The sequence below is a fragment of the Mus musculus genome, chromosome 4, assembly GCF_000001635.26.
Source record: "Mus musculus strain C57BL/6J chromosome 4, GRCm38.p6 C57BL/6J".
NCBI classification, from domain to species: domain Eukaryota; kingdom Metazoa; phylum Chordata; class Mammalia; order Rodentia; family Muridae; genus Mus; species Mus musculus.
The window spans coordinates 112,003,275-112,029,915 of NC_000070.6; the positions used below are offsets into that span (position 1 = coordinate 112,003,275).

At 37.4% G+C, this 26,641-nt stretch overlaps 1 protein-coding gene across 1 annotated transcript; it reads left to right on the plus strand.

The window, feature by feature from the left end:
• Nucleotides 1-2,994: 2,994 nt before the first annotated feature.
• On the plus strand, nucleotides 2,995-26,264 carry Skint1 (selection and upkeep of intraepithelial T cells 1). Its single transcript, NM_001102662.1, has 8 exons — nucleotides 2,995-3,069; nucleotides 7,399-7,479; nucleotides 15,686-16,033; nucleotides 18,023-18,304; nucleotides 22,193-22,303; nucleotides 24,950-25,057; nucleotides 25,529-25,651; nucleotides 26,133-26,264. The coding sequence occupies exons 2-8, from the start codon at nucleotides 7,404-7,406 to the stop codon at nucleotides 26,177-26,179; spliced, it is 1,095 nt and encodes a 364-aa protein (NP_001096132.1). The 5' UTR covers nucleotides 2,995-3,069; nucleotides 7,399-7,403; the 3' UTR covers nucleotides 26,180-26,264.
• The last annotated feature ends 377 nt before the right edge of the window (nucleotides 26,265-26,641 follow it).

Below are 26,641 nucleotides of genomic sequence, written 5' to 3' on the forward strand. Positions count from 1 at the left end.
CTACAGATTGGGGGAAAAAATCTTCACTAACCCCACATCCAATAGAGGGCTAATATCTAAAATATATAAAGAACTCAAGAAAGTAAACACCAAAAAAAAAAAAAAAAGCCCAACAACACAATAAAAAAAAAATGAGGTATAGAACTAAACAAAATTCACACCAGAGGAATCTCGCATGGCTGAGAAGCACCTAAAGAAATGTTCAAAGCCCTTAGTGATCAGAGAAATGCAAATCAAAATGACCCTGAGATTCCACCTTACACCAGTCAGAATAGCTAACATCAAAACCTCAAAACCTCAGTTAACAACACATGCTGGAGAGGATGTGGAGAAAGAGGAACACTCCTCCATTGCTGGTGGAACTGCAAACTTGTACAACCACTCTGGAAATCAAACTGGAGGTTCTTCAGAAAATTGGAAATAGATCTTCCTGAAGACCCAGAGATACCACTCTTGGGAATATACCCAAAATATGCCCCACCATGCCACAGGAGTACTTGTTCCACTATGTTCATAGTGGCCTTGTTTGTGATAGTTAGAAGCTGGAAAAAACCCCCAATGTCCCACAACGAAAGAATGGATACAAAAAAAATGTGTTTCATCCTTTCATCTCAGCTCCAAACTTTGTCTCTGTAACTCCTTCCATGGGTGTTTTGTTCCCAATTCTAAGGAGGGGGATAGTGTCCACACTTCAGTCTTCGTTCTTCTTGAGTTTCATGTGTTTAGCAAATTGTACCTTATATCTTGAGAATCCACCCCATAATCAGCATCCAAACGCTGACACCATTGCATACCCTAGAAAGATTTTATTGAAAGGACCCAGATGTAGCTATCTCTTGTGAGACTATGCCGGGGCCTAGCAAACACAGAAGTGGATGCTCACAGTCAGCTAATGGATGGATCACAGGGCTCCCAATGGAAGAGCTAGAGAAAGAACCCAAGGAGCTAAAGGGATCTGCAACCCTATAGGTGGAACAACATTATGAACCAACCAGTACCCCGGAGCTCTTGACTCTAGCTGCATATGTATCAAAAGATGGCCTAATCGGCCATCACTGGAAAGAGAGGCCCATTGGACACGCAAACTTTGTATGCCCCAGTACAGGGGAACGCCAGGGCCAAAAAGGGGGAGTGGGTGGGTAGGGGAGTGGGGGTGGGTGGGTATGGGGGATGTTTGGTATAGCATTGGTAATGTAAATGAGCTAAATACCTAATTAAAAAAAATGTGTTTCATTTACACAGTATAATACTACTCAGCTATTAAGAACATAGTCAATCATCAGTTTTACAGAAATGGATGGCATTACAAAATATCCTGAGTGAGGTAACTCAGATCCAAAAGAACATGCATGGTATATACTAATAAGTGGATATTAGCCAAAAAAGTACAAATACCCAGGGTACAGTTCACAGAACTCAAAAAAGTTAACAAGCCAAAGGGCCCAAGTGAGGATGCTTCAATCCCACTTGGGAGGGTGAATAAAGTAATCATGCGGGGGGGGGGGGGTTGCGCAGAGGGAGGTAGGAAGCTGGGTGGGAGAGGGGAGGGCACGGGATAAGGGAAACATGATCAGGTATTCAGGGATGGGGGACAGGAGCAAAGCTTTGAGGGCCAGCATAATGAATGGAAATATGCAACTTCAGGAGGTGGGAGATGGGGAACCCTCTAGAATGTACCAGAGACCTAGGAGATGAAAGAATCTTAGGACTCAAACAGAGGGACTTAGATGAAATGGCTTACAGTGGGGAGAGGGAACTTGTAGAGTCCACCTCCAGTAGAAAGACAGGGCATCAAGTGGAGGGTGGAGTTGCCATCTCACAGTCAAAAACTGACCCAGAACTGTGCCTGTTTAAAAGAAATGCAGGGACAAAAATGGAGGAGACTGAGGTAAAGGAAGTCCAGTAACTGGCTTAAATTGGGATCCAGCTTAAGGTGAAGCTCCAAGGTCTGACACTATTATTGATGATGTGGTGTGCTTACAGACAGGAACCTAGCATGGCTGCCCTCATCGAGGCCCAGCAAGCAGCTGAACAAGTCAGATGTAGATACTTACACCCAACTAATGGACAGAAGCTGGGGACGCATATGGTTGAATTAGGGAAAGACTGGAAAAAGCTGAGGAGGAGAGCAACCCCATAGGAAGATAATCTGAAACCTTGAGATGTCTCAGACACTGAGCCACCAACTAGGCAGCATACCCTAGTTGGTCCAAGACACTGACACATATACAACAGAGGACTGCCTGGTCTGGCCTCAGTTAGAGAAGATGCATTTAACCCTAGAGAGACTTAAGACCCCAGGGAGTGGGGAGGCCTGGAGAGGTGGGGTAGGGGAAGAAACATCCTTGTGGATATGTGGGTGTGAGAGTGGGTAGAGGACTGGGATAAGGAATTGTTGGAGGGCCTACTGGGAGGGAAATAACTACCGGACTGTACAAAAAGATTAAAGACATTTTTTAAAGGATTTTCCTTTTAATATTTTTAAAGTCATTTTGCTTGCAGCCTAGAATACCTGCTGTATTTCTTTGTTTAACTGGCTTGAGGGTAATTTTGTTTCAAGACTCCTTGCAGCAATCATGGGCTCTCTGAAACCTCCCTTGTATGTCTAATTTATCTGGAAACCTTTATTTGTCCCCTTTCCCTTCTAAATACAGATTAGGTTCTAAAATCAAATTATCACAGCACTTGACTGCATTGCTAATTACATGACATTTATGAGTCAGGTTTTGTTTTGTCTCTTCCCACAGTCAAGAGAGTCATGTTAGTACTTGAGTAATGCCAAGTGCAAGAACAGAGTTGAATAATGGTTTCATTTACATGTTGAGGTAATCAGTTCATTGGAAATTTCCCTTGGAAAGTAATGTAAATATTAGAGTCAGAGAATTGTATATCCAGGTGTGACTGCAAAAAAGAAAGTTTGGTAATGAATTCTCCTGGGTCCTATCTGCATCAGGTATAAACTTCCCTGGCTCTAGGATAATCACAAAAACACTGCAGACATCTAGGTGATCTAACTGGGAGTATCTCTACAGAAACAAAAGGGAGCTGACCCAGGATCCCCAGGTCCAAGTAAGTGAGAGAATTTATTAAAGATACGGGTATAAGTTGTCTTCCCATAGATTTTTTTTAAAAATCTTTTCCACTTCCTATGCTTCATGGAAGGTGCTCTGGCTCTTTATTTTATGTCACTTGAACTACATCTGAAGATTAGTGAGATATTGTGAGTGAGGAGGATGAATAATAGCCAGCCAGACATTGAATACTTTAGTGTGGTGGTATTGCCCATGAACTTGTTTCCTCACTTTATCCTTCCTGCCATTATTATTTGTAATTTTTTGTATTTAAAATTTTGTATAAATTGTATGTATATTTTGCCTACTACAGCAAAATCTTTAGAACTGTCATGAAAAATATACCAACTGGCTTTATGGTGTCCAGGTGGTATGTGCTGTCATGACTGCCGTGAGTCCATATGTTCAGCAGCCCTCTCATGTTTGGAAAATATTGACCCATTATAGTCACCCGCCTCCTTAAACTCAAGCCAAACAAAACCCAAACATGGAGTAGAAAGGTGGGCCTGAAGTCCTGGTGGTATCTGAGGAGGTATTTGTAATTGAAAATAGCTGAGAAAGGAAAGTCAGTTTTCTTTAATGGTGTGATCTCTCGTGGGTAGACCACGGTTCACTGGAATGTGTCACACCTAAAATTATATGGGCATCTTAAACATGACTAAATAGTTTAACAACAGCAACAGCAACAACAACAAAGGACACAAAGTGGATGGGAAGGGAAGGGGCATTGAAAACTGTTAAAAGCTGTTACAAGCTGATGGAGAGGGTGAGTACAATTAACATATTGTACGATATTCTAAAGAACTAGCAAGCTATTTTAGAGCTTTCTTAATACATTCTGTATAAAATAAATTTTTCTCTTATTATTTTAAATGAATTGTTTAGGAGTATTAAATATATTCACATTACTGTGCAACCACCATCATGTTCTATCTCTAGACATGTTTGAAACCCCTCACTACTGTTCAAACAGCTTTTACAAATCAGCGGCATGAGACGTGTCATGATCTTTGCCTAAGTGAGAAGAGAATGAAATTTGCAGGTCTCTTTAGCAATGTTCCAAAGCACAAATTTCCCTCTAGGAGTATCACTTTCATTTCAACACTGCAAATATTTTTGATATTTGGCTTTCACTCAGATGGTCTTACAAAGTAACCCAGAGTAATGACTATGGGTAAAGAAGATATTACTCCTTATAGTCAAACTTTGACTTTTGTCTAGTCCACAGCTCAGACTTGTCCATCAGGTGCATAAAAGTTTACAACAGCACCATGCCAGACCTCTAATCCTAAAAGATGGTAGCCTGCTAGCTAGTAGTTTGTCCACAATTCTGGCCTGAAATTTATACTGCTGTTTCTAGTATTACTTAAAATAACTCTGCCAAAATGTGGAAAATAATGAGTATTTTAAAATAGCTGTTTTAAAGTAGGCTAATTACTGAACTCTAACTTATTAATAATACTTTGTAATTCAGTGTTGACATGGAAGTTCTTATTCAGATATTTGTTTCATTTCTATTATGACTGTATGTTTTTCTTATTTGTATGGTTCATGAATGCAGTGGTCTACAGAGGCCAGAAGAGAATACCAGATCCTTGAAGTTACAGACAGCTGTGAACCACTTTAGCTTACTATTGACTACGATTTTCAGTCAAGACACTACTTTGGTCTTCAACCACTCCCAACGGGGTGCAGTGACCTATCTGTCTGACCCTCACCTACTGATATAAGATTCTCCAAATCACTAGTGGAAGTCTCAGTTTCCAATAAAACAGATCCATAATTGGATATTCTGGTGAGATCTTAGAATTTGTCAACATCTGGCATAAGTGGCAAAGAAAATAATAGTATAGATCCAAGACTGCTTAGTGAAATCAGAATCATGAATTCATATCTTATGATTTGCAGTCCTTTATATTCTACAACAGAAGGTGGCACTGTCAGCCCTGAGTTTAAAGCATAAATGTCATAGAGTTATTGTCGTAAATCATCTGTACATGATAGAACAAGAGAATTTACTCTTCTTGAGTGTGTTGGCAATTTACTTTGTTGCTAAATGAGTCACTTGATGAGGAATAAGTATGCATAAGATAATATGAGAATGAAAAGACCATATACGTGTCAATGCTTGTGAAGTGCTATAGTCTGAGAAGTCAGATACAATGACAGAGTATTTACCTGTTGAGGATAAGTTAATATTTCCTCTATTTGTGTTTTAATGTGGAATCAGAACTTGGCAACATCAACTACATGGTACCAGCTTTGAATGCATGGAACATGCAACAATGCAGGAAGTTTGTATGAAAGTTCCCCAAACGCACAAATGTTTGTGGTAAAGTTGGAAATCCTGGTAAGAAACTCCAAGAAAAGTTTGTAGTAAATGAGGAAGGAAAGTTTAAGTTTCAATGGAAACTTCAGGATGTTGGGGAAGGCAGGCTCAGGAGACATCAACTGTGGAAACTTACAGGCTGAGAATAAGGCTGACCCCATAAAGGATATGTGTGTTGGAGATGGCAGAGTTTCTGGGGGTGGAGGGAGGAAAGTTACACTTAGAACCCAGATAATGACACCATGAGCTCCAGATGCCAGGCATGGAGCTACAGTATTTGCTATTTACTCTTAGTATTACTTTTGTTCTAATATTTCTATTTCATTGCTCCTTACATTTGGGATTGGAATGTTTGCTCTATGCCACTGTGTATTTAAACTATGTTGCTTGTTGTTGGATTTTAGAGTGGTCCAATCAAGAGATTACACTTTAAGTCTCAGAAGAGACTTTCAACTTTTGAACATTAAGACCATTAGAGACTGTGTTAACTTCTAGATTTGGAACAAATGCATTGCCATTATAAGATGAATATGAGCCTATGAGGACAAGCATGTAATGTTGTGTTTGAATCTGAAATGCTGTTCTCTTTATTTTTGCCACAAATTTCCAGATGTGAAAGCAACTTAAGAGAAGTTGGGTTTATTTCAGCCTAATAATCAAAGAAAAAGTTTCAGCTAATCATGGCAAGAAAAATAATGTTGGCAGAAACAGGAGGCAGCTAGCTAGAAACAGAGGTGAAGGACATTATTCATTTGACCTTCTTCTTTACATGTATTCTAGGATTGCACTCCATGAAATACTGTTACATAGTTAGGCTGGATCTTCCTACCACAAATAACCTGGTATAGAATTTTTCTCACATGTGCCCAGAGAGCTATATCCTAGGTAGATATCTTAGGTTATGTACTCTCAAGTTGACCAGCAATATTTACAATCACAATCTCCATAGGATTCCAGGTCTGAACACTTTGTTCTCAGATGGTAGATTTGTTTTGGAAAGTTTTAGGACATAAGTTTGGAAAGATTTTGGTGGAGCTCTGATTTGGTAGTCATCTGGGGACAGGATTTGTGGTTTGGTAGCTTGGCCTTGCTTCTATTCTCTCTTTGTTTCCTGATTGCAGGCTCAATTTTGCTTTATACACTGGCCACCATATCTTTCCAAGTATCACTTCTTAAGCTGTAAGGCAAAACAAAACTTTACTCCATTAATGTGATCATTTTTAGGATTTTGGTATGTGAAGAAATTGTATAATACATCTATAGTAGATGCTACCAGATAACCATGAGGGTCCTTAGTTAGAAATCAATTGTTCTGACTGTCAAGAAATACATGCTAGTTATCCCATGGAAGACTAATTTCTGTGCAAAATTTTCCATTACCCAGGTCCATGAATTTCAGGCTACCATTCAGTGTTCTTAATTAGATTAAGACTTAGCAATTGAATATTTAAATTCAATGTTGCTCCAATTTTACACTTCTTTAAGTCAGAATATGAACTTGAGTCTTATTAATAGCTCCTATAATAATAGAGAAGATGGGGGTTTCTCTAAAGCTAAGATAGAGACTGCTTAATTCTCCAAAAGTTTTCTCAAATAATTATTTCAACATTTGAAAACCTCCTATTTCTTATACCCATTTTCTAGGTCTGCTGAAAATGGTGAAGAATGCCCAAATTTTACAAATACCTTTTCTTTTTTTTTCTTTCTTTCTTTTTTTTTTTTTTTTTTTTTTTGGTTTTTCGAGACATGGTTTCTCTGTATAGCCCTGGCTGTCCTGGAACTCACTTTGTAGACCAGGCTGGCCTTGAACTCAGAAATCCACCTGCCTCTGCCTCCCGAGTGCTGGGATTAATGGTGTGTGCCACCATGCCTGGACACAAATACCTTTTCTTACAGTGACCAATCTACTTACTTTCCCCCATCAGTCTGGATTTCACTCCTGCAATTTCTTAATGTTTTCACTCTTTGTAACTTGTATCCTTATTTTTTTTTTAACAGGTGCAATGGGATCCACAGGACTATGTTTTTATGGACACTGTATTGTCATGTTCCTTCTTCAGATGGTCACAGCAAGCTCAGGTATAAATCTGTCACTCAATATATAGCTTTAGCAATATCAAGTTTGTTGGGAATAGTTAGGAGCAATAAAATAATAGGCTTTTAAGACTATTATTCCTAAGGTCCTAGGTAACTGTATTAGTTACTTTTCTATTCCTTTGATAAAATATCACAACCAAGGCAAACTAAAAAAGAAAGCATTTAATTAGGCTGAGCATTTCAGAGGGTTAGAGTCTGTGATGGTAGAGTAAATGCTTGTGGACAGAACAACTGAGAGCTCAAATCTTGATGATCATAGTGTTCACTGGGACTAAAGCCAGCTTCCAGTAACGTATGTCTTTCATCAGGAACAGACATCCTAATTTTTCCCACACATTTCCATCCACAGGGGACCAAATATTCAAACATATGAGCCCCGGGATTCACTTTAATTAAGACACAGTAACCACATGGGTAGGAATAATGAATGAGTCATTCTCAACCAGAATGTCTTGTTTTCTTAGATTTGTGTCAGGTTCATGGGAGAAAACAAGGGTGAAAACCGTCAAATTCTTAATCCTCAGAGCTCACTACTCATATTGAGCAAATATGACTCATATACCACTTTTATATTGAGAAAACAATCCAGGATGAGGATTCTTATGGCATTCCATAGGACTTATCAATACAATAAGATGAGGAATGTTGAAATCTTGATCAATTGTAGAGTTCCAGACAAGTCTCTGCTCCACCAGTGGGACATAGCCACTTGGGGAGGCAGAATGTGGGGCGTTTGATGTCCTTACCCCACACCATTACAATCGTGGGTGCAGGAATGAAGGGAAGCACTGAGTCACTGCTCCAGGGGTGGGAAAGCATAGTTTGAGATGCAGGAAAACCTGAGTTGGCTAGGGATTCCCGGGCATGCTACGAGGCCAGACAGTGGGGTTCTCAGACTCTTAAGCTTTCAGGAGCTGCTGGGAGTCAAGAACAGAGAATAGAGTCAGTGTTCCACACATTGGGGAGAGTGTCTAGCCTGGAGCCCTGGGGAAAGGGGAGCTCCAGCTTGCCCTAGCGGAGATAATTGTCCTCAGGTTGGAGGTGGCAGGCTTAGTGGTGGTTGTGGCTAGGAGCACAGAGCGGCCTTCTCTGGGAGAACAGGCTGTGGCTCTGTAGTGAAGGCCTTCTTCATGGCTTCCCACAGAGGATGTTGGCAAAAAGAGACAGTCCATGGGTCTAAACAGTTTATTTTCATGGCAAAAAGTGAGTGCATAAAACCTTATCCCACTTCTCAGGGTGGGCCTGAGATTAAGTCCCTTTTGCAGGGAGTAATGTCTGGGAAGGGAAGCTTATTGGCGAAGCCCTCTGGGCCTGGAGGAACCTCATTAACATGGAGAACTCTGTTTTTGGCCTTTGTAACTACAAGTTTTGTCTCTTTTATGTGACAAGCATGACTCTTGTTCCAAGTCAGGAGTCCATCAGGGAGCTGGGTGTCACCTAAGTCTCAGGTGTTTGACCACTGAGTCTCCGAGTCTTGACCTGCTCTACCATACCAAACTTCCTGGTTTTATGTCCTGCAGTCAATGATTTATAAAGGAATTTGTGCAGTTGATATATAGATTCTTTGGTGGTACAAAAAAAAAAAAAAAGGATGAAGCAATAAATAGCACTGAAATGTAGAATGTTCTAGTAAAAGCTGCATTTTAAATTTTAAACTTTTATTGAATCCTATTTAGTTGGGACTCACATTTGGCTAGGTTGCCACAAATGTGTCTTCATAGAGTCTAGAATATAACTGTGAATATGGCTGTAAACATATTTGCTGGCATAATGTTTTTTACACCGTATAAAATTTTAACTTATGTTAATCAGATGCCAATTTCTCCAGCCTCATATCTTGTTTTAACAGGAACATAGCATTGCAATGCTTATACCAAAAATATCACGTCTCAAATTCATGGAAACAATTATTATCGTTTATTCTTGGCCTTGTTAATCAATGTAGATCACCCAATGACTGGGCAGAATAGTGAATAGGGCTGGATGTCCACCAGCAAGAGGAAGGAGTGAGGGGGAGGAGAGAGAGAGAGAGAGAGAGAGAGAGAGAGAGAGAGAGAGAGAGAGAGAGAGAGAGAGAGAGAGAGAGAGAGATCAGCCAGGAGGATGGAGGAATTGGAACCATGAAGAAGAGGTCCAAAGAGACATCATGAAAATACATTTGAAATCCAAAAATCAAGATCAATAATAATATTCAAGTATCATGGGATGGGTCTGGGATGTAGCTAGATTAGCATAAAAGGCTAAGTTAGATCATTTAACTGCTCAGCTATTGCGGTGTGTTTCAAATAAATTTTGTTCTTTGTGTGTGTGTGTGTGTGTGTGTGTGTATGTGTGGTTATAGGGGACTAGCATAAGGTAAAGAAGTACAGCAGCCAATTAACTCACTGCTAACATTCACTTTAAAGGTAATTTTTTACACATATTTCTATGAACAGATCAGTTGGTGCATGTTTATATATTGCTATTTTACTAGGATATTAGAAATGTTACTCTGCACTGTTGCCCTGTATGAGCTTGCCAGGAAGACATGGCAGGTGTCAGTCATTAATGACATCTACAGATGAGAAAATAGTTTCTTATTATGCTTGCTATTTGAATTAATCAGTAATGTCAACTAGATTTCAAAACCTCACATTTTTTTTCTGAAATACATTTGTGCCCTATATCCTTTGCATTTCTGATCTTCCTTTCCATGTTTTTTTCTTTATATACATTTCAAATGATCTACCAAAAGTTCCCTATACCTCCCCCCACCATCCTGCTCCCCTACCTACCCACTCCCGCTTCTTGGCCTTGGCATTCCCCTGTACTGGGGAATATAAAGTTTGCAAGACCAAGGGGCCTCTCTTCCCAGTGATGGCCAACTAGGCCATCTTCTGCTACATATGCAGCTAGAGATACGAGCTCTCAGGGTACTGGTTGTTCATATTGTTGTTCCACCTATAGGGTTCCAGACCCCTTCAGTTCCTTGGGTATTTTCTCTAGCTCTTCCATTGGGGACCCTGTGTTCCATCCAATAGATGACTGTGAGCATCCACTTCTGTATTTGCCAGGCACTGGCATAGTCTCACAAGAGACAGCTGTAACAGGGTCCCTTCAGCAAAATCTTTCTGGCACATGCAATAGTGTCTGGGTTTGGTGGGTGATTATGGGATGGATCCCTGGGTGGGGTATTCTCTGGATAGTCCATCCTTTCATCTTAGCTCCACACTTTGTCTTGGTAACTAGGGTATTTTGTTCCCCATTCTAAGGAGGAATGAAGTATCCACCCTTTGATCTTCCCTCTTCTTGATTTTCTTGTGTTTTGCAAATTGTATCTTGGGTGTTCTATGTTTCTGGGCTAATATTCACTTATTAGTGAGTGCATATCTAATGACTTCTTTTGTGATTGGGTTACCTCACTAAGGATAATATCCTCCAGATACATCCATTTGTCCAAGAATTTCATAAATCCATTGTTTTTAATAGCTGAGTAGTACTCCATTTTTTAAATATACTACATTTTCTGTATCTATTCTTCTGTTGACGGACATCTGGGTTCTTTCCAGCTCTGACTATTATAAATAAGGCTGCTATGAACATAGTGGAGCATGTGTTCTTATTACCAGTTGGAACTGTGCTTTTAAACAACTCTTAATATTAAGATTATTTTCCCTTTATATCTTAAGTATTTTTGCCTTAAAAAATTTAGAAGAACTACTAAATACTTTTGGCATGTGTAGAAGATTTTTGTTCTGACTTTTTATAATTTTGTTGATGGCAAAGTTTCCCTAGGTCTCAATCATGTTTCATTTTCTCTTTTTTAACATTTAATTAAAAATTATAAAACTTTTTCATATTTTGATCATATTCCTTCTTCTCCCCAAGTCCTCTTAGTTCCTCTCCACCTCCCTCCCACCAAACTTCATGTTCTCTTTTTCATCCTCTCTCTTTTTTGGTCTCTACCATTATAAAGTTTTTTAAACTTCATTCCCCAGATCATCTTTGGTTTTATAGGAAGATTATGCACCAAATACACATAGTTTCCAAATAGTCTAACTCTATTTCACAAACATAAAATTTCCCCAATTTTTAACATTTCTTGTTAGTATGATACAGTTATTACAATGGAGTCATTTTAGGTAGATTATTACTAACAAAATTTAGGTTTAAGTAGAGTTAATTGATGGAGTAATTAAGATAGTTCCCAAGTCTTAATGAATTGAATATTGATACTACTTTACTTACTTCTAAACTACTATGCGTTGAAAGTTGCTTACCAACAAACTGAAGTCATGAATATCTAATTGTTAAAAGTAAATTCCATGGAAATATATTTTTAAAATTTAATTAAAATATAATTACACCATTTTCCTCTTTCCTCCCTCCAACACTTCCTAGTGTACCCCTCCATTATTCCCTCTCAAATTCTTGACCTCTTTCCTTAAAATTGTTGCAAACTCATCACACACACACACACACACACACACACACACAAATGTATATATAAATAAAATTTATTTAATATGTTTAGTGTTGATTATATGTACATGCTTTTAAAGCTGACTACTTAAAATTTGATTACCAAAAAGGGGACTCCTTTTTGGAGATGATTAGTTATTCTTCTCTTAATTCCCATTAATTGCTTGTAGTCATTCTTTGTAGTGGGGTTTCTTCTGTACATATTGGCATATCAACTGGTGCAGTTGTTGTTCTAGTCTTGTTTTGGTAGTTATACTGTTGAGATTTCATGGCTGTAGCTTTCTTGTCTTGTCTATTAGATACAAACTCAACAGTAGATTTCCTGGTCCCCCTGGCTTTTACAATCTTTCTGACCCCTTTGTCTAGAGATTAAAACATATATAAAAATATAAATAAGCATATTTAAATAAATACATAGATATATAAATAAAACCTCGACTTTTATTTATATGAGTTGGGTTATATATTTGGCTAAGTAGCCCAAGGTCAGTTTTCTATACTTTGACAAGTTATGACTTTCTGCAAAAAACTTCATTGATGAGAGGTGAGGGTTACATTGACCTCTGGATTTAAAAAAATATATTTAATGTGCAGTTAAGAATTATACTGAATTAGCAGAGTGGCAGCAGTAGTGGAAAGCTTCTTCATACAACAGGAACCAATCTACTGAGTGCAAATGAAGCCCATGAAATAGTAGAGATTCTTGGTCATCTATTCATCTATCAGAGGATTATTGTACAGTTGTATAAATTCCCGAGAAAACAAAGAATCAAGAAAATAGCCAAAATAAAAATGGGTTATGAATCTGAACAGAGACTTCTCAAGTGAAGGAATAAAAATAACTAAGAAATATGTCAAATGTGTTTGTTATACTTAGTGATTAAAGAAATACAAATCAGAACAATTTTGGGACTTCATGTTATCCCACTCAGAGTAATTAATATCAAGAAAGTAATGGACAACAAATTCTGGTGGGAATAGTTGGGTAACAGAACCCTCCATCACTGTTGGTGGGATTGCAAACTGGTACAGTCACTCTGTAAATCAATGTGAAAAATCCTTGAAAGGTAAAAATAACTTTACTCTATCACCCTGTTACATAACTCCTTAACATATGCACAAAGGACTTAATATCCTCCTCCACAGACACTTGCTAATCTGTTTTCATTGCTACTGTATTAACAATTGCTAGAGAATGGAAACAATGTAAGAGAACTTCATTCAATTAACTTCAAGTAATGAGTTGACAATGAAAACATATCACATATATACTACACTATACTATTTATTCAGTTGTGAAAAATTAAATCATAGATGTAACAGAAAAATGGATGGAAGTAGAAAATTATATTGAGTGAGGTAAGCCAGACACAGAAAATAAGTGCCTCATAATATCGTCATCTGAGATTCCCAAGCCAACATTTTCAGAATTTATTTTCCCAAGAAAATAAAATTATTTTTAGCAACACTTAGCCATTTGTTTTTAAAGATTTTAATTATATAAACACACTCTTATATTATTACATGGACATTAAAATAAACATTTATTGTCCAATTTTATCTATTATCTATCATCCATCTATCTATCTATCTATCTATCTATCTATCTATCTATCTATCTACCTATCTATCTATCTATCTATCTATCTATCTATCTATCTATCATCCAACTATCTAAAATTAATTATTTATTTTTATGTATTCAATTTACATCCTGTCCACTGCTTCCCTTGCAGTCACCTCTTCCCATAATACTTTCCTCATCTCCCCTCCCTTTCTTCTCTGAGCTGGTGGGACCTTCTGGGTATCCCCCCAAACCTGATACAACAAGTCTCTGTGGGACTAGGCATATCTTTTCCCACTGAGACCGCACAAGGCAGCCTAGCTAGAAGAATATATCCCACAGAGAAGCAACAGGTTTTGGAATAGCCCCAATCAAGTTGTTCAGGACCCACATGAAGACCTAGCTGCTCACCTGCTGTATATGTGTGGTGAGGCCTAGGTCCAGTCCATGTATGTTCTTTGATTGGTGCTTCAATCTTTGAGAGCCCCAAGGATCTAGGTTAGTTGACCCTGTTGGTCTTTATGTGGAATTCCTATCCCTTTCAGGCCTTATTTTTCCATAGGAGCCCCCAAGCTCCATCCTCTATTTGGTTGTGGATGTCTGCTTGTGTCTGAATCAGCTGCTGGGTGGAGCCTCTCATAGGACAGCCATGCTAGACTCCCGCCTGCAATCATAACAGAGTATCATTAATAGTAACAGAGATTGATAATTGCCGACAGGATGGGTCTCAAGTTGGGCCAGTTATTGGTTGGCTAACTCCTTAGTTTCTCTTGTATCCTCCCATCCCTGAATTTCATGTAGACAGGTTAAACTTTGGGTTGAAATCTTGTGGATGTGTTGGTGTCTCTATTGATCCACTGGGGTTCTCGCCTGGCCACAAGAGGTGGCCTTTTCAGGTTTCATCTCTCCAATGCGCTGAGTCACAGCTAAGGTTACCCCTATTGATTCTTAGGTGCCTCCTTTATCTCAGGTCTCTGTCTCATTCTGGAGATACCTCCCTACCCCTGTCAGTTACAGATTACCATTTATTCTCATGGCCATCTGGCTATCTTTCCTGTCCCTCCCCACACCTGATTCTAAAACCTTTCCTTTCTTTCCACATTCCTTTCCCTCCCAGTTTCATCCCTCCATTAGCCTTTTATGACTATTTTATTTCCCATTCTAAGTGAGATTCAAGCATCATAGCTTGAGCCTTGCTTCTTGTTTAGCTTCTTTGAGTTTGTAGAGTGTAGCATTGGTATCCTATAATTTATGACCAGTGTCCACTTATAAGTGAGTACATATCATGTATGTTCTATTTTATTTATTTATGCAAAATAATTTTATTATCCTAAACCTCAATTTATCTGTTATTATACATTGGCATTAGGGAATGTTTAGCCTCAAAGATGAGAATAACTTAAATTGATGCAATAATCTTGATCAACTCAGAAAAATAACAGAAATTTTAAAAAGTTTCTTTTTGGAAAAGTCAGAATACTAAGAAAATCAACTTTTTTTTTTTTTTCCGTTCAGTAAGTATGACTGGACAGAAACAAGAAACTATAAAATGTGTTCTACTCCCAATCTTTAGGAACACAATATCAAAGTTGAGAATTCTGAATCTCTAACCAAAAAGAATATGCTATTACTACCTTTTATTAAAAGGAAAAACAACAATAAAGATATGTTTGAACTAGGTGATACTTAACAGATAATAGAGGGTTATATGGTAAGAGATTAAAGTGAATGAAGAAGGGTAATAACTATTTAATGAAAAAGAATTAATCAGAAATGAACAAAGGTAGGAATTTCATAGTTCAAAAAGCTCTTTTCCAGAAAAATGAAGAAAGAATTTATGCAAGTTATTATGAAGTACATCAAATATAAAAATAAGTTAAATGTATACATTATGATATCTTTGGGGTGAACTAACCGATTATAAATAAATGGTGTTTTTTCCTTTAGTTTGTTGAGCATAGAGAGGCAGAGGGGAAGGGAGAGAGGAAGGGGAAGGGGAAGGGGAAGGAGAAGAGGAAGAGGAAGAGGAAGGGGAAGGGGAAGGGGAAGGAGAAGGGGAAGTGAAACAGGAAGGGGAGGCATAGGGAGATCAGGGAGAGAGACTGATTTAAATAAAAGTAATGTCCTATCTTTACTACCTTACATTTTTATTTTTCTTTCCAGAGCCATTTATAGTGAACGGCTTAGAGGGGCCAGTCTTGGCTTCATTGGGTGGAAACTTAGAACTCAGTTGTCAGTTGTCTCCACCACAACAAGCCCAGCACATGGAGATTCGCTGGTTCCGGAACCTCTATACAGAGCCTGTGCACCTGTACAGAGATGGCAAAGACATGTTTGGAGAAATTATCTCCAAGTATGTGGAACGTACAGAACTCTTAAAAGATGGGATTGGAGAAGGGAAAGTGACCCTTAGGATCTTTAATGTGACTGTTGATGATGATGGGTCTTACCACTGTGTGTTCAAAGATGGTGATTTCTATGAAGAGCACATAACAGAGGTCAAGATCACAGGTGGGAATGGATCTTTCCGAGGTTTCTATGAATCAACATTTTTTAACTCTTCTGGGTCTGAAAGATAGATTTTCAGTGTTCCTGCATCTAAATACATTGTTTTATTCCCAAGGTCATTATCATGAATTTTTTTACCTAAATCAAAAATAAAATTATGTCTGTATACACATCAAGTCTATGAGTAAATTCCGATTTTGCTTTAAAGAGATTGCCAGATTTTTAACTTATCAACAGAACACTTTCAGGTTTGTTTTATCATTATAGTTATTTTCTAACAACATGTTAGTAAGATGTGATAATTACCAGTGACCTAAATTTTAAAATAGTTTTCTTTGTGGTAATTCTTATTCTCGATTTTACTTAAATCAATCCACTGGATAATTTGTGTGAGAATAACTTTCCTGAATCATCATTTCTGTAAGTATATCACATTTACAATTTTCTTCACCTATAAACTTATGATTTGGAAAATAATGGCAGGAAAGTGAGAACTTGAGGAAAATGGAAGTGATTTGTTTTCTGTTCATGTGTGGTTTTGACTCTAAGCTCATAGACAGTTAATATTTATGAACCTAATATGTTTTTCCAAGCCAATAATTAAAAGCTAAACTAAGGAATATGATGTAATTAATTTTATATTTTAAAGCTAGTTGAAATAGCAAGATTCTTTATTCCCTGTACACATGAGACAGAGGTAGGTAGATCTCCATGAGTTCAGTGGAATTCTTCTCCAGTCAGGATGAGAGAGAGAGAGAGAGAGAGAGAGAGAGAGAGAGAGAGAGAGAGAGAGAGAGAGAGAAAGAGAGAGAAGAAGAAGAAGAAGAAGAAGAAGAAGGAGGAGGAGGAGGAGGAGGAGGAGGAGGAGGAGGAGGAGGAGGAGGAGGAGGAAGAAGAGGAAGATTACCACAGCAAAGCTGTGTGTGTGTGTGTATGTGTATATATACATATAGTGTATATACATATAGTCTGGACTGCTATGGCTTCCTATCAGGTACTCTTCTATTTTGAAAAATCAGGCAATTAGAGCCCTTGCCTCTTTATTAATAAATTAAAATAGGTGAGAGAATTTTATTCTTTCTGTATTATTTCTTCACACACACACACACACACACACACACACACACACACACACACATATCCTAAAATTAAAATTAGTCATTCTCTTCTTCAATACCACTTGCCATAGTTTAGACACTTATCCATCACATTGAGAAAGAACTGTATCAGACATCAAAGATATAAGCTAATTTTGTTATATCAGAGAGATTTGTAAGACAGTTGCTTTGGGGTTGGGTTAAATCACAGTTCTTTCTTCTCCACATTTTAGGCAAGTTTTATATCCCATATAATGTCCTAATACTTTGAAAGACATTAATTTGATCCAAATTAGTATGTAATACATTTTGAAGACACCAAGGTATTAGTTATTTCATATGAAATATACTGTATGTAAATATCAGCTGTATACTCAGAATATACAATTTAAGTTTCAATTAAAGACTCAAAGCTGCATTATGGTATTTTTTACTTCAACATTTAAAATTGGAGTTCAACAGTGATTAAGTGTTGACTATGGAGAAATCATTTAAAATCCAAGATTCTATAGTATATAAATATTGATTTTGTTTTATTATTATATTTCAAGAACCTAGGGTAGTTTCAAGTTAGTAAGAAGTAAATATTTTGAGTGAATCCATATAAAATAGATAATATTTTGAGTGAATCAATAGATAAATAATAATATAGAATGTGTTGCTAGTAGTGTACTATGGCTTTCTTTTTTAAGAATTTATTCTTTAATCTTTTTTTACAGTCCAGACTATGACTTTCTATCAGGTACTTTTCTATTTTGAAAAATCATGCAATTAGAGCCCTTACCTCTTTAGGTTTTAGTAATCAATTAAAATAGGTGAGAGAATTTTATTCTTTCTTTATTATTTCTCCTTTTATTAAATTAAAAATACTGTTTTACTCTTCTGTTCCAACCAGCCATAAACTTACAGGTACAGATTCATGTGCACCCTCCTAATACCAAAGGTGTGATAGTGGAGTGTCACTCTGGAGGTTGGTTCCCACGACCTCTCATGCAATGGAGAGACAGAAGAGGGGAGGTCATTCCAGCTGCATCAAAATCCCACTCACAGGGTAGAGACAAACTGTTCAATATGAAGATATCCCTTCTCATTAGTGAAAGCTTCTTCCAGAAAGTCATTTGTTGTCTTCAGAACCCTCTAACAGGCCAAGAGGAAAGGACAAGTGTTATTCTATCAGGTAATGTCTGTATATTTGTTCTTCAGTATCATAGTTTAAAGCTAAACAGAATGATTCATTTTCTTCCTTGACTTGATTGCTTAAGCTCTACTTTACTTTGGTTTTATTCATCATATTACTTTTACCATGATTATTATAGTTTCTACATTCTTTATTCCACTTTTCCTTATTCATATTTGAGTTCTAGGGCAATTAAAAAAATCTTTATTTGGAGAACTTTTATGCATGTATATATAGTGATATATAATCATACCTATCCCCTTTCTACTTTTCAACACACCGCTCCTCACAGCCTCCTCAACACACACATCTCCCAACTCCATGTCCTTTTGTTATTGATAACCTACTCTGTCTAGTTAGTGTTTTCCCTATGGATATGGCTGTGGAGGCATCATTGGATGATTGGAAACCTTCCAGTGATCACATCTCAACAGACAGTAAGTTACTGTCTTACAGCAACTATCTCCTGCAAACAGTTCAGAATGGGATCTGGAGATCACTTACCCCTATCTCTGCTATGATTTTTATTGGCTTGATATTTTGAGGATTTTCCCAGCTGTTGTGGGTTCATGATTGCTTAATCTAAGCCATATCCAAAAGTCATCATTTTATAGCACTTGCCCCCTGTCTTCTGGCTATCATAGTCTTTCTGTCATCACTTCAGAAACTTTCTCAGAGACCTAAGGGTGGTGAGACTAATATATATGTTATATTTAGGGGAAGAGAGTATTCTGCTTCTTATTCTAAGTCAGTTGTGAACATTGACTACTGCTCTTTCCACAAAAAGCCTCTCTGACCAAGGTTGAGAGGAGTCTAGGATTATGCATGTAAATATAATTATTTAGAAGACAATTTGACACACAAACACTGAGAAGAATAGAAACAGCAGTTTCAACATTAGTGTTTATGAGTTTCTGTGCCATGGGCTTTTGAGTAGGATTCTAGTATCAGGCATGAAATTTCCTCCTGTGGAGTAGGTTTCAAACAAAATCAGAATGCAATTAGTCTTTTATTGTTGTGTCATTGCTCCAGTACACATATTTTGCCAGACACATGAATTACATTTCACATATTCAGCTTCTTTAAATAAAATGTTGAAGTAATGCTTGACTTTTTTCTTTATGGGAAAGCAGTAGGTCTATCCAAAATCTCATTGCTACTGTAATTATAAAGCAGAAATTTGATTCTGGGACTTGATGACACAGATTTAGCTGTGTATTTGAAATGAAAAACAGATAAAGGTCTTGATGGTGAGTGAAGTGAGTTTGATCACAGGGCCTCACCTGGTTAAAAGATAGAAACCACTAGCATGAGTAGTTCTTTGATCTTCAAAGGTGTATACATGAGTTTATGAGTACACACACAGAAATGCACACACACATTTATAAGCTGAATAAAATTTAGAAAATGATATTGATGGTAATGAATCAAAAAGTAATGCATGTACCTTTAATTTTAGTGTAGTCAAAGTGGGAAGACAAATTTGATGGCTGTTCTACTATCAGTATCAGGTGTCATATTATATATGAGATTGAACAAATGAAGGGGTTGAGGGGTTTTAAAGAAGATACCATGGTAATGGAACCAAGAAAACTGTTGCCTTGTAAAGACTGGAGGAATCTACTGGTTATAGTCCTGAGGTACAAGGTGTTTATCAGACCTATGCTTCTGAAATTTGAGATATATATTAGGGATAGAGCATCTCATAAAAGAACATGGCAGAGAGAAAAATGGATTCAAATTGACTGGATTCTTTATCATCTCTTTTGACCATATTACTCCTGCCATTCAATTTTAAGACACAATCACCCATGCTCAGTTTTAGCAATAGGAAGATAGAAGTTACCCATTGCTACTCGTGTCCATGATTAATTAAAATTAGCCAATAGGAGGAAAGATTTATTAAAATAATTTTTCCAGAACAAATGCCTCACAGTGTTCAGTATGGTATGTGCCCATTAATTTATCTGATCTCATCCCCTAATCATCTTCATTGTCCACACAAATCTATTCACATGTATTCTGATGCTTCTCATCTGTGGAGACTAACTCCTGATGTGAGATCTTCACTCTGCATACTTTTACTCTCAACATACTATATATACTATTTATTTTCCTTGTTTCTTTCACAGTTCTTTGCTCAATTGTCTATGATCTTATAAAAGAATACTTATACAAAACAACTGAAAAGCATGCCATCTATCCCCTTCACACACCTGGTATTCTGTTACTTTTCCATTTCTTATTCTTTTAGTATATTTCCTTTAAACACACTGTATAACTTAGTTGTACTTATTGTCCCTTACCTATGTATCAAAAGCATAAAAGTCTAATCTTTGTTGGTTGTATATATTGATATCTGTAAAGTGTTTCAAATATTTAATATCATAGAATCTAATTTATATTTATATAAACCAATTTATATAGTTGAATTAAAATAAAACTTAAAGTGTGCCTTACAAAGTGCCAAGTAATCATGCATGTGTCAGTGTTTATATGTGTTCAGGATGACAATGTAAAATTAAGATGAAGGGAAACATGTTGAGAACTCAAGAGAATCATATAGGAATAACTCACCTACCACTATCGACAATTTAGTTTTTTCAGTTGACTCCATTTTCCCATTCAATTACATCTTCAATGAAAAAGTAAATCCTTGTACTTTAGTTGCATCAGAAATAGGGATGTAAATAATTCCAAGGTATAAACAAAATTTAAATATTCTATCCTCCTTTTAGAGTTCATAGCCTACATGTATATAAATATACTTACACACATTCCCTCTCTCTCACACACAGTATGTATGTATATATATACAAATATATGACATGCTATGTGTATAGGAACATACTTATAGACACCTATAATGCACCTACAACATATGCATATATAAAAACAGGAAAAGGAAGTACTTGTTATTTATGTACAATTTGAGTAAAGGATGCAATGCATATTGTATTAGTCAGTAGCTACTTAGTGAAGATAAGCTGGTTTTTTTTTTCATTTTAACACCCCTATCATTTTATTATATTTTATTTATTTTTATTTAATCTTTTACATATTTATTTATTTATTTACACTCCAGATTTTATTCTCCTCTTGGTCCACCCTCTGACTCTTCCACATCCTGTAACTCCTCCTGGCTCCCTGGCTCCATGAGGATGTCCCCATTCCCCACCCCTACCCCAAAATTCCTACCCCCTACACCACCAGACCTCTAAACTTCATGGGACATTCAGTCTCTTGAGGATTAGGTGCATCTTCTCTTACTGAACCCAGACCTGGCAGTCCTCTGCTATATATGTGTTGGGGGCTGTAGTTGTAACACAGCTGATAGAGTACTTGCCTAGAATGCACAAAGTAATGAGTTCAATTCCTAGTACCACATACTCTGCACATTCTGGTGTGCTTTAGTAATCCCAGTACCAGGGAGTAAAGGCAGGAGGATCAGGAGTTCAAGGTAATCCTCATATGAATTTAGTACTGCATACAGTATGAGAGCTTAGACAAAGGGCTGGAACATGAAGTTATAAATGGCTTCTGCAAACATGTATTTTAGCCATAGGCCCCTGCTAAGACTTTGCTTTGCCTCTTCTCTTTTACCAAAGAATCTCCTGAGAGGAAATGGGGAAGAATACACTAGAAAAGTGCTCCCATTTAACTTTGCATAAGTCTCACACTTATTCATGCCTGGCTTAGCTTTACTTCAGACAATGCTGTGCATTTCAGTGGGTGCATAATAACTTTCTCCAAAATGTACTACATCTAATCTACCAGAGATATGAGATCTTGAACAGAAACATGCCTTGCAAGTTGATCATTTGAAATTGGATTGGTCTAAAGACTTGTTAATTTCTCCATTCTAAGATTTGTGACCCTTTATTGCAGATGCATTTTTTTCATGGAATAGGATTTGGAAAATGATTCTGGGTATAATACTATCTATGATGGTGGTCTCTATCTTTGTTTTTAGTTGTCTGCTACATCATGAGCATAAAGGTACGTATGCCACGTGGGAGCAGGGGAGGGAACTAGTGCTGCACAAACCTTGATTTGTGGGTCTCTCTGTTTTAAAGTGCTCTAATGTTTGTTTGTTTGTTTTTTTAATCAGTTAGCTGTCTGCCTTTATTTATTCGTTGTTCCTAATGTGTCCTCCCTTTTTGCTGAATCTATTGACAATGCTGTTTGGCTCCTAGAACCTCAGTCATGTTAGAATTTTTTTTTTTGTCTGATTGTGTTGAAGACCCAAAGCCAACCTGGGAAATGTTTTAAAAATGTATTTGTTGGCCGGGCACTGGTAGTGCTGGCCTGTAATCCCAACACTTGGGAGGCAGAGGCAGGCAGATTTCTGAGTTCGAGACTAGCCTGGTCTACAGAGTGAGTTCCACGACAGCCAAGACTGCACAAAGAAAATATCTCAAACAACAACAACAACAACAACAACAACAAACTACAACAACAACAAAAACAAACAAAAAAACCCCCAACCCCCCCCCCCAAAAAAAACCAAAAAGAAACCCCTAAAACCAAAAGCAAAACCAAAACAACAAGAACAACAACAAAAACACAAAACACAAAACAAAAAACAAAAAAATGTATTTGTCACTTCACTTCCTCAAGAATCCAGTAACCTTATCTGTGGAAACAGCAATGTTCTCAACTATAGTAAGAATGGTAACAGAGGTTACTCATCACAGCAAAGGGAGAGGTGAGTACACTGGGAGGGGTGTTAATTGTGACATTAGGTTATTAATTTATTATAGGAGAAAAAGTTTGCATACACTCTCTACTATGCTGTACTCAAGAGAAGAATTCCTCCAAAATCATAAAATGCAAACAAAAACAAAAACAAAAACAAAACAAAACAACAACAACAAAAACTGGGACTGGGAGAAGATGAGGGAGGGTTACAGAAATTGGGATGTAAAGTGAATAAATAAATTAATTAATGAAAAAAACTGTCCTGGGTTTTAAGGTGCTCCCCACTTAAAAGGCCTCAAATAGAGATCTCTTTTGGAAGATCACAATTAACATCCTAGATGTCCTCCCAAGTGTAGTTTGGCCATCAGTTAGGGAATTCAGTGTTGAAATGCCACAATTAGTGCACTTTCCACTGTTCTCGATTGTTCCATTGCTGTGATGCATGACTCTGTATAGTCATTCTACCATGTACAGTTGAGAACATTGCTGTTACCCCAGACAAGTTCATGAATTTCCTCTCCACATTGAAAACTTCTATTTTAGTCTGAGCTTGCTAGCTCATTCAAATAGTTCCCGTTTTCTACTACTGCATCTAAGGAATATAGAAAGGAATGCCTGAAGAATGTTGCCAGTACTAGTCACAATTTTACCATCCCTGGGAATGACCTTGAATTTGCTTTGTTTTCTTCAACCTCCCTAATACTAATATAATAGGTGTGTGCGGCAAGCATGGTTTTACACAATGCTAGGGATGGATCCCAGGGCATTGTGTATACTAAGCACACAGTTTATCAACTGAGCTACAACTGTATACTGTTATTGCATTCTTTAAAATGTAGATTTAAGGAAAATATATACAATGTACTTATAATTATGGAGGCTTAGTAAATTGACATTTGTAGGTTCTCCTTCAACATACATAATTTTGCTAGCCCTGGATGATTATCTAGGACTCCAGTACCAGGCTTGATTTCTTCTTGTTGAGCAGATCATAATATTAGTTACCACTGAGGGCATTCATGCCAATATTGTCCCCTTGGGATCCTCATGCCATACGCGTGTGCGCACACGCACACGCACACGCACACGCACACGCACACGCACACACACACACACACACACACACATATATATGGGAATAAAATAGGCCATTAATTTGAAATAGATCTGTGTGGGATGTGCAATATGGAAAGATTTGGGGGAGAAAAGGGAAGAGAGAAACTGTAAACTTATATTGTGTAAAAAGTTAAAAAATAGAAAACATTCTTTTAAATGTAAGAACATGTTTCCTGTGTGTCCCACATTTTTTCAGGTATTAAAAGTTAAACATGTTTTTCCCAAAGCTTTTGAGAGACTTACAGTAGAAGAGACTGGATGCCCCAGGGAGTTTAGAGGTCAGGTGGGGTAGAGTGTGGAGGCATTCATGTGGAGACAGGGTGTGTGTGTGGAGCAGTTGGAGAGTGGATGGGGGGCAAGGAATGAAATATGGAGTGAAAAAATAAATTAATTTAATAAAAATCGTTCTAAATAGAGTTTTACTGTAAAAATTTCCCATTATTTGAGTGTTTATCATTGGCATGCAATGAGCACCTAACTTTTTTCTAATGTTGTGTACAAAGTGTTAAATGGATCATTTACAAAGGGGAAGTATTAACTTTGTAATGAGAATTATTACATCTCACACTGATTAACAAGAGTCAGCAATGTAAAGAGGATCTTCTTTCTGTGGGCTTGTCAGTCTCAGCCCAGCATTCATTCCATCCTATAAACAGTTTGCCCCTCCCTCATGTCACCATCAGATCTGTGAGCTTTAGTCCTAAGTCATGCTATGTTCTAATGGCCAAAGAAATATGACATCAGATTATAGCTCCTGCTTTTTTGATATACTTTTCAAACATAGGAAACTTTATACTATGAGTAGTGATTATAACTTTGTTTCTCCAGTTTGTAAGTGGAAGTGGGATGCTCCTTGGATAAAAGGATTATTAATAATGACATCTTCTATGGTGACTGTTGTATTAGTCATGGTGTATTTACATATGAAACAAAGAGGTAAGTGCCATCAAGTATATGGAAACTTCTAGCAAATATCCTTTTCCCAAAATGTCTTGTCACTGGTAAAGCACTTGGCTAAAGAAGGGTCATGGTGGCTTAGATTGCAAGATCAGTTGATTCCTTAATTACCTGTCCTACAATTGAGTTGCAGAGTCTTTAATTTTATAGTTGTAATAGGAGCTATATAAAGAAGATAAAGAAAATGAAGATGGGGTAATTCTCTATAGCAATTGAGTTATATTCCAAAAGTCCAATGCAGAATTCACAAACTTGAGCTGTATTTTCAGTAATATTTTATTAATTCTCTCTTCTGAGATTTGGACCTTGCCTAAAATCAATATCTTAGCCTTCTCTCTCATACTCATACATCCACACTGCATACAACCTGAGAAGTGAATCTATCATAGGTGTGTAGTTCAGGTGCATCACCTCTGTGGCAACCTTCCTAATCTTTGCAACTCTCTTCAGTTCCAGTTTCAGATGTACATTTTGAATTGGATACTTTGTGGGTGGAAGACATAAGTGTAATCCTGTGTTCACTGATGGTTCCTGCCACCATGCTTGTTTCCTATACATATTTCAGGTTGAAAGGTAAATGCGATGAGATGCGTGTTAACTTGACTCATAACGTGTGTTTTGTATGATGTAAAGATGTCTTTAAGTTGAAATTCTTAATCATTATATCTTAATTAGAGAGAAAAATTGGAAAACATGTGTGCTCCATAAAGACCTTCAGGGTTCTGGGGAATATAGTTATAGTAATCTTTGTGCCTCAAAGACTAGTGGCATACTCAGATTGGATTTCACTTCTGACAAATGGGTGAGGGAAACATGGAAAGACTACTGTTTTATTCATTCTCTGAAGGCTTGTAAGGTTTCTTCCAATTTCAAATATTAAGATGATAATGTTGGTCCAGCTTGACACCTGTGACGTGAGAAGCATCCCACCCATGACACTGCCTTATAGGCCAGGACCAAGAGGCTGAATAGTCTAGAGATCTAGTATAGAAACAAACATGACTAACAAAAATGTCAGTAAAAGGATGCCTAATAATACTCCGTTGTCTTATAGACTGGTGCCAGCACAATCATGCTCAGAGAGTCTTCACCAGCAACTGATGGAAACAGGTGAAAAGATCCACATCCAAACATTAAGCAGATTTTGGGGAATCCTATAGAAGGAAGGGCAAGGAATGTAAGAACCAAAGAGGTCAAGGACACCACAGGAAAACCCACAGAATCAACTAATGTGGATTGAAAAAGGATCACAGAGACTGAACTGTCAACCAGGAAGCCTGAATAGGAGTGACCTGGGCCCTCTTCAAATACATTACAGTTGTGTAGCTGGATCTTCTGGTGAGACTTCTAACAGGGGGAGTAGGAGCTTTTTCTGAATCAGTTGCCTGCTTTTAGTACCCTTTCCTCCTACTGGGTTGCTTCAACCAGGCTTTAAAAATTTTTTTTTATTAGATATTTTCTTCATTTATATTTCAAATGCTATCCTGAACGTCCCCTATAACCTCCCCCTGCCCCGTATCCTGCTCCCCAACCCACCAACTCCTGTTTCCTGGCCCTGGCATT

What these genes read in the sequence shown, in the direction of transcription:
- Skint1 (NM_001102662.1), top strand. Translation starts at nt 7,404, where the DNA reads ATGGGATCCACAGGACTATGTTTTTATGGACACTGTATTGTCATGTTC. An exon ending in TTTACATATGAAACAAAGAG is followed by an intron (nt 25,058 to 25,528) that starts GTAAGTGCCATC and finishes AACTCTCTTCAG; the next exon opens with TTCCAGTTTCAGATGTACAT. An exon ending in TACATATTTCAGGTTGAAAG is followed by an intron (nt 25,652 to 26,132) that starts GTAAATGCGATG and finishes GTTGTCTTATAG; the next exon opens with ACTGGTGCCAGCACAATCAT.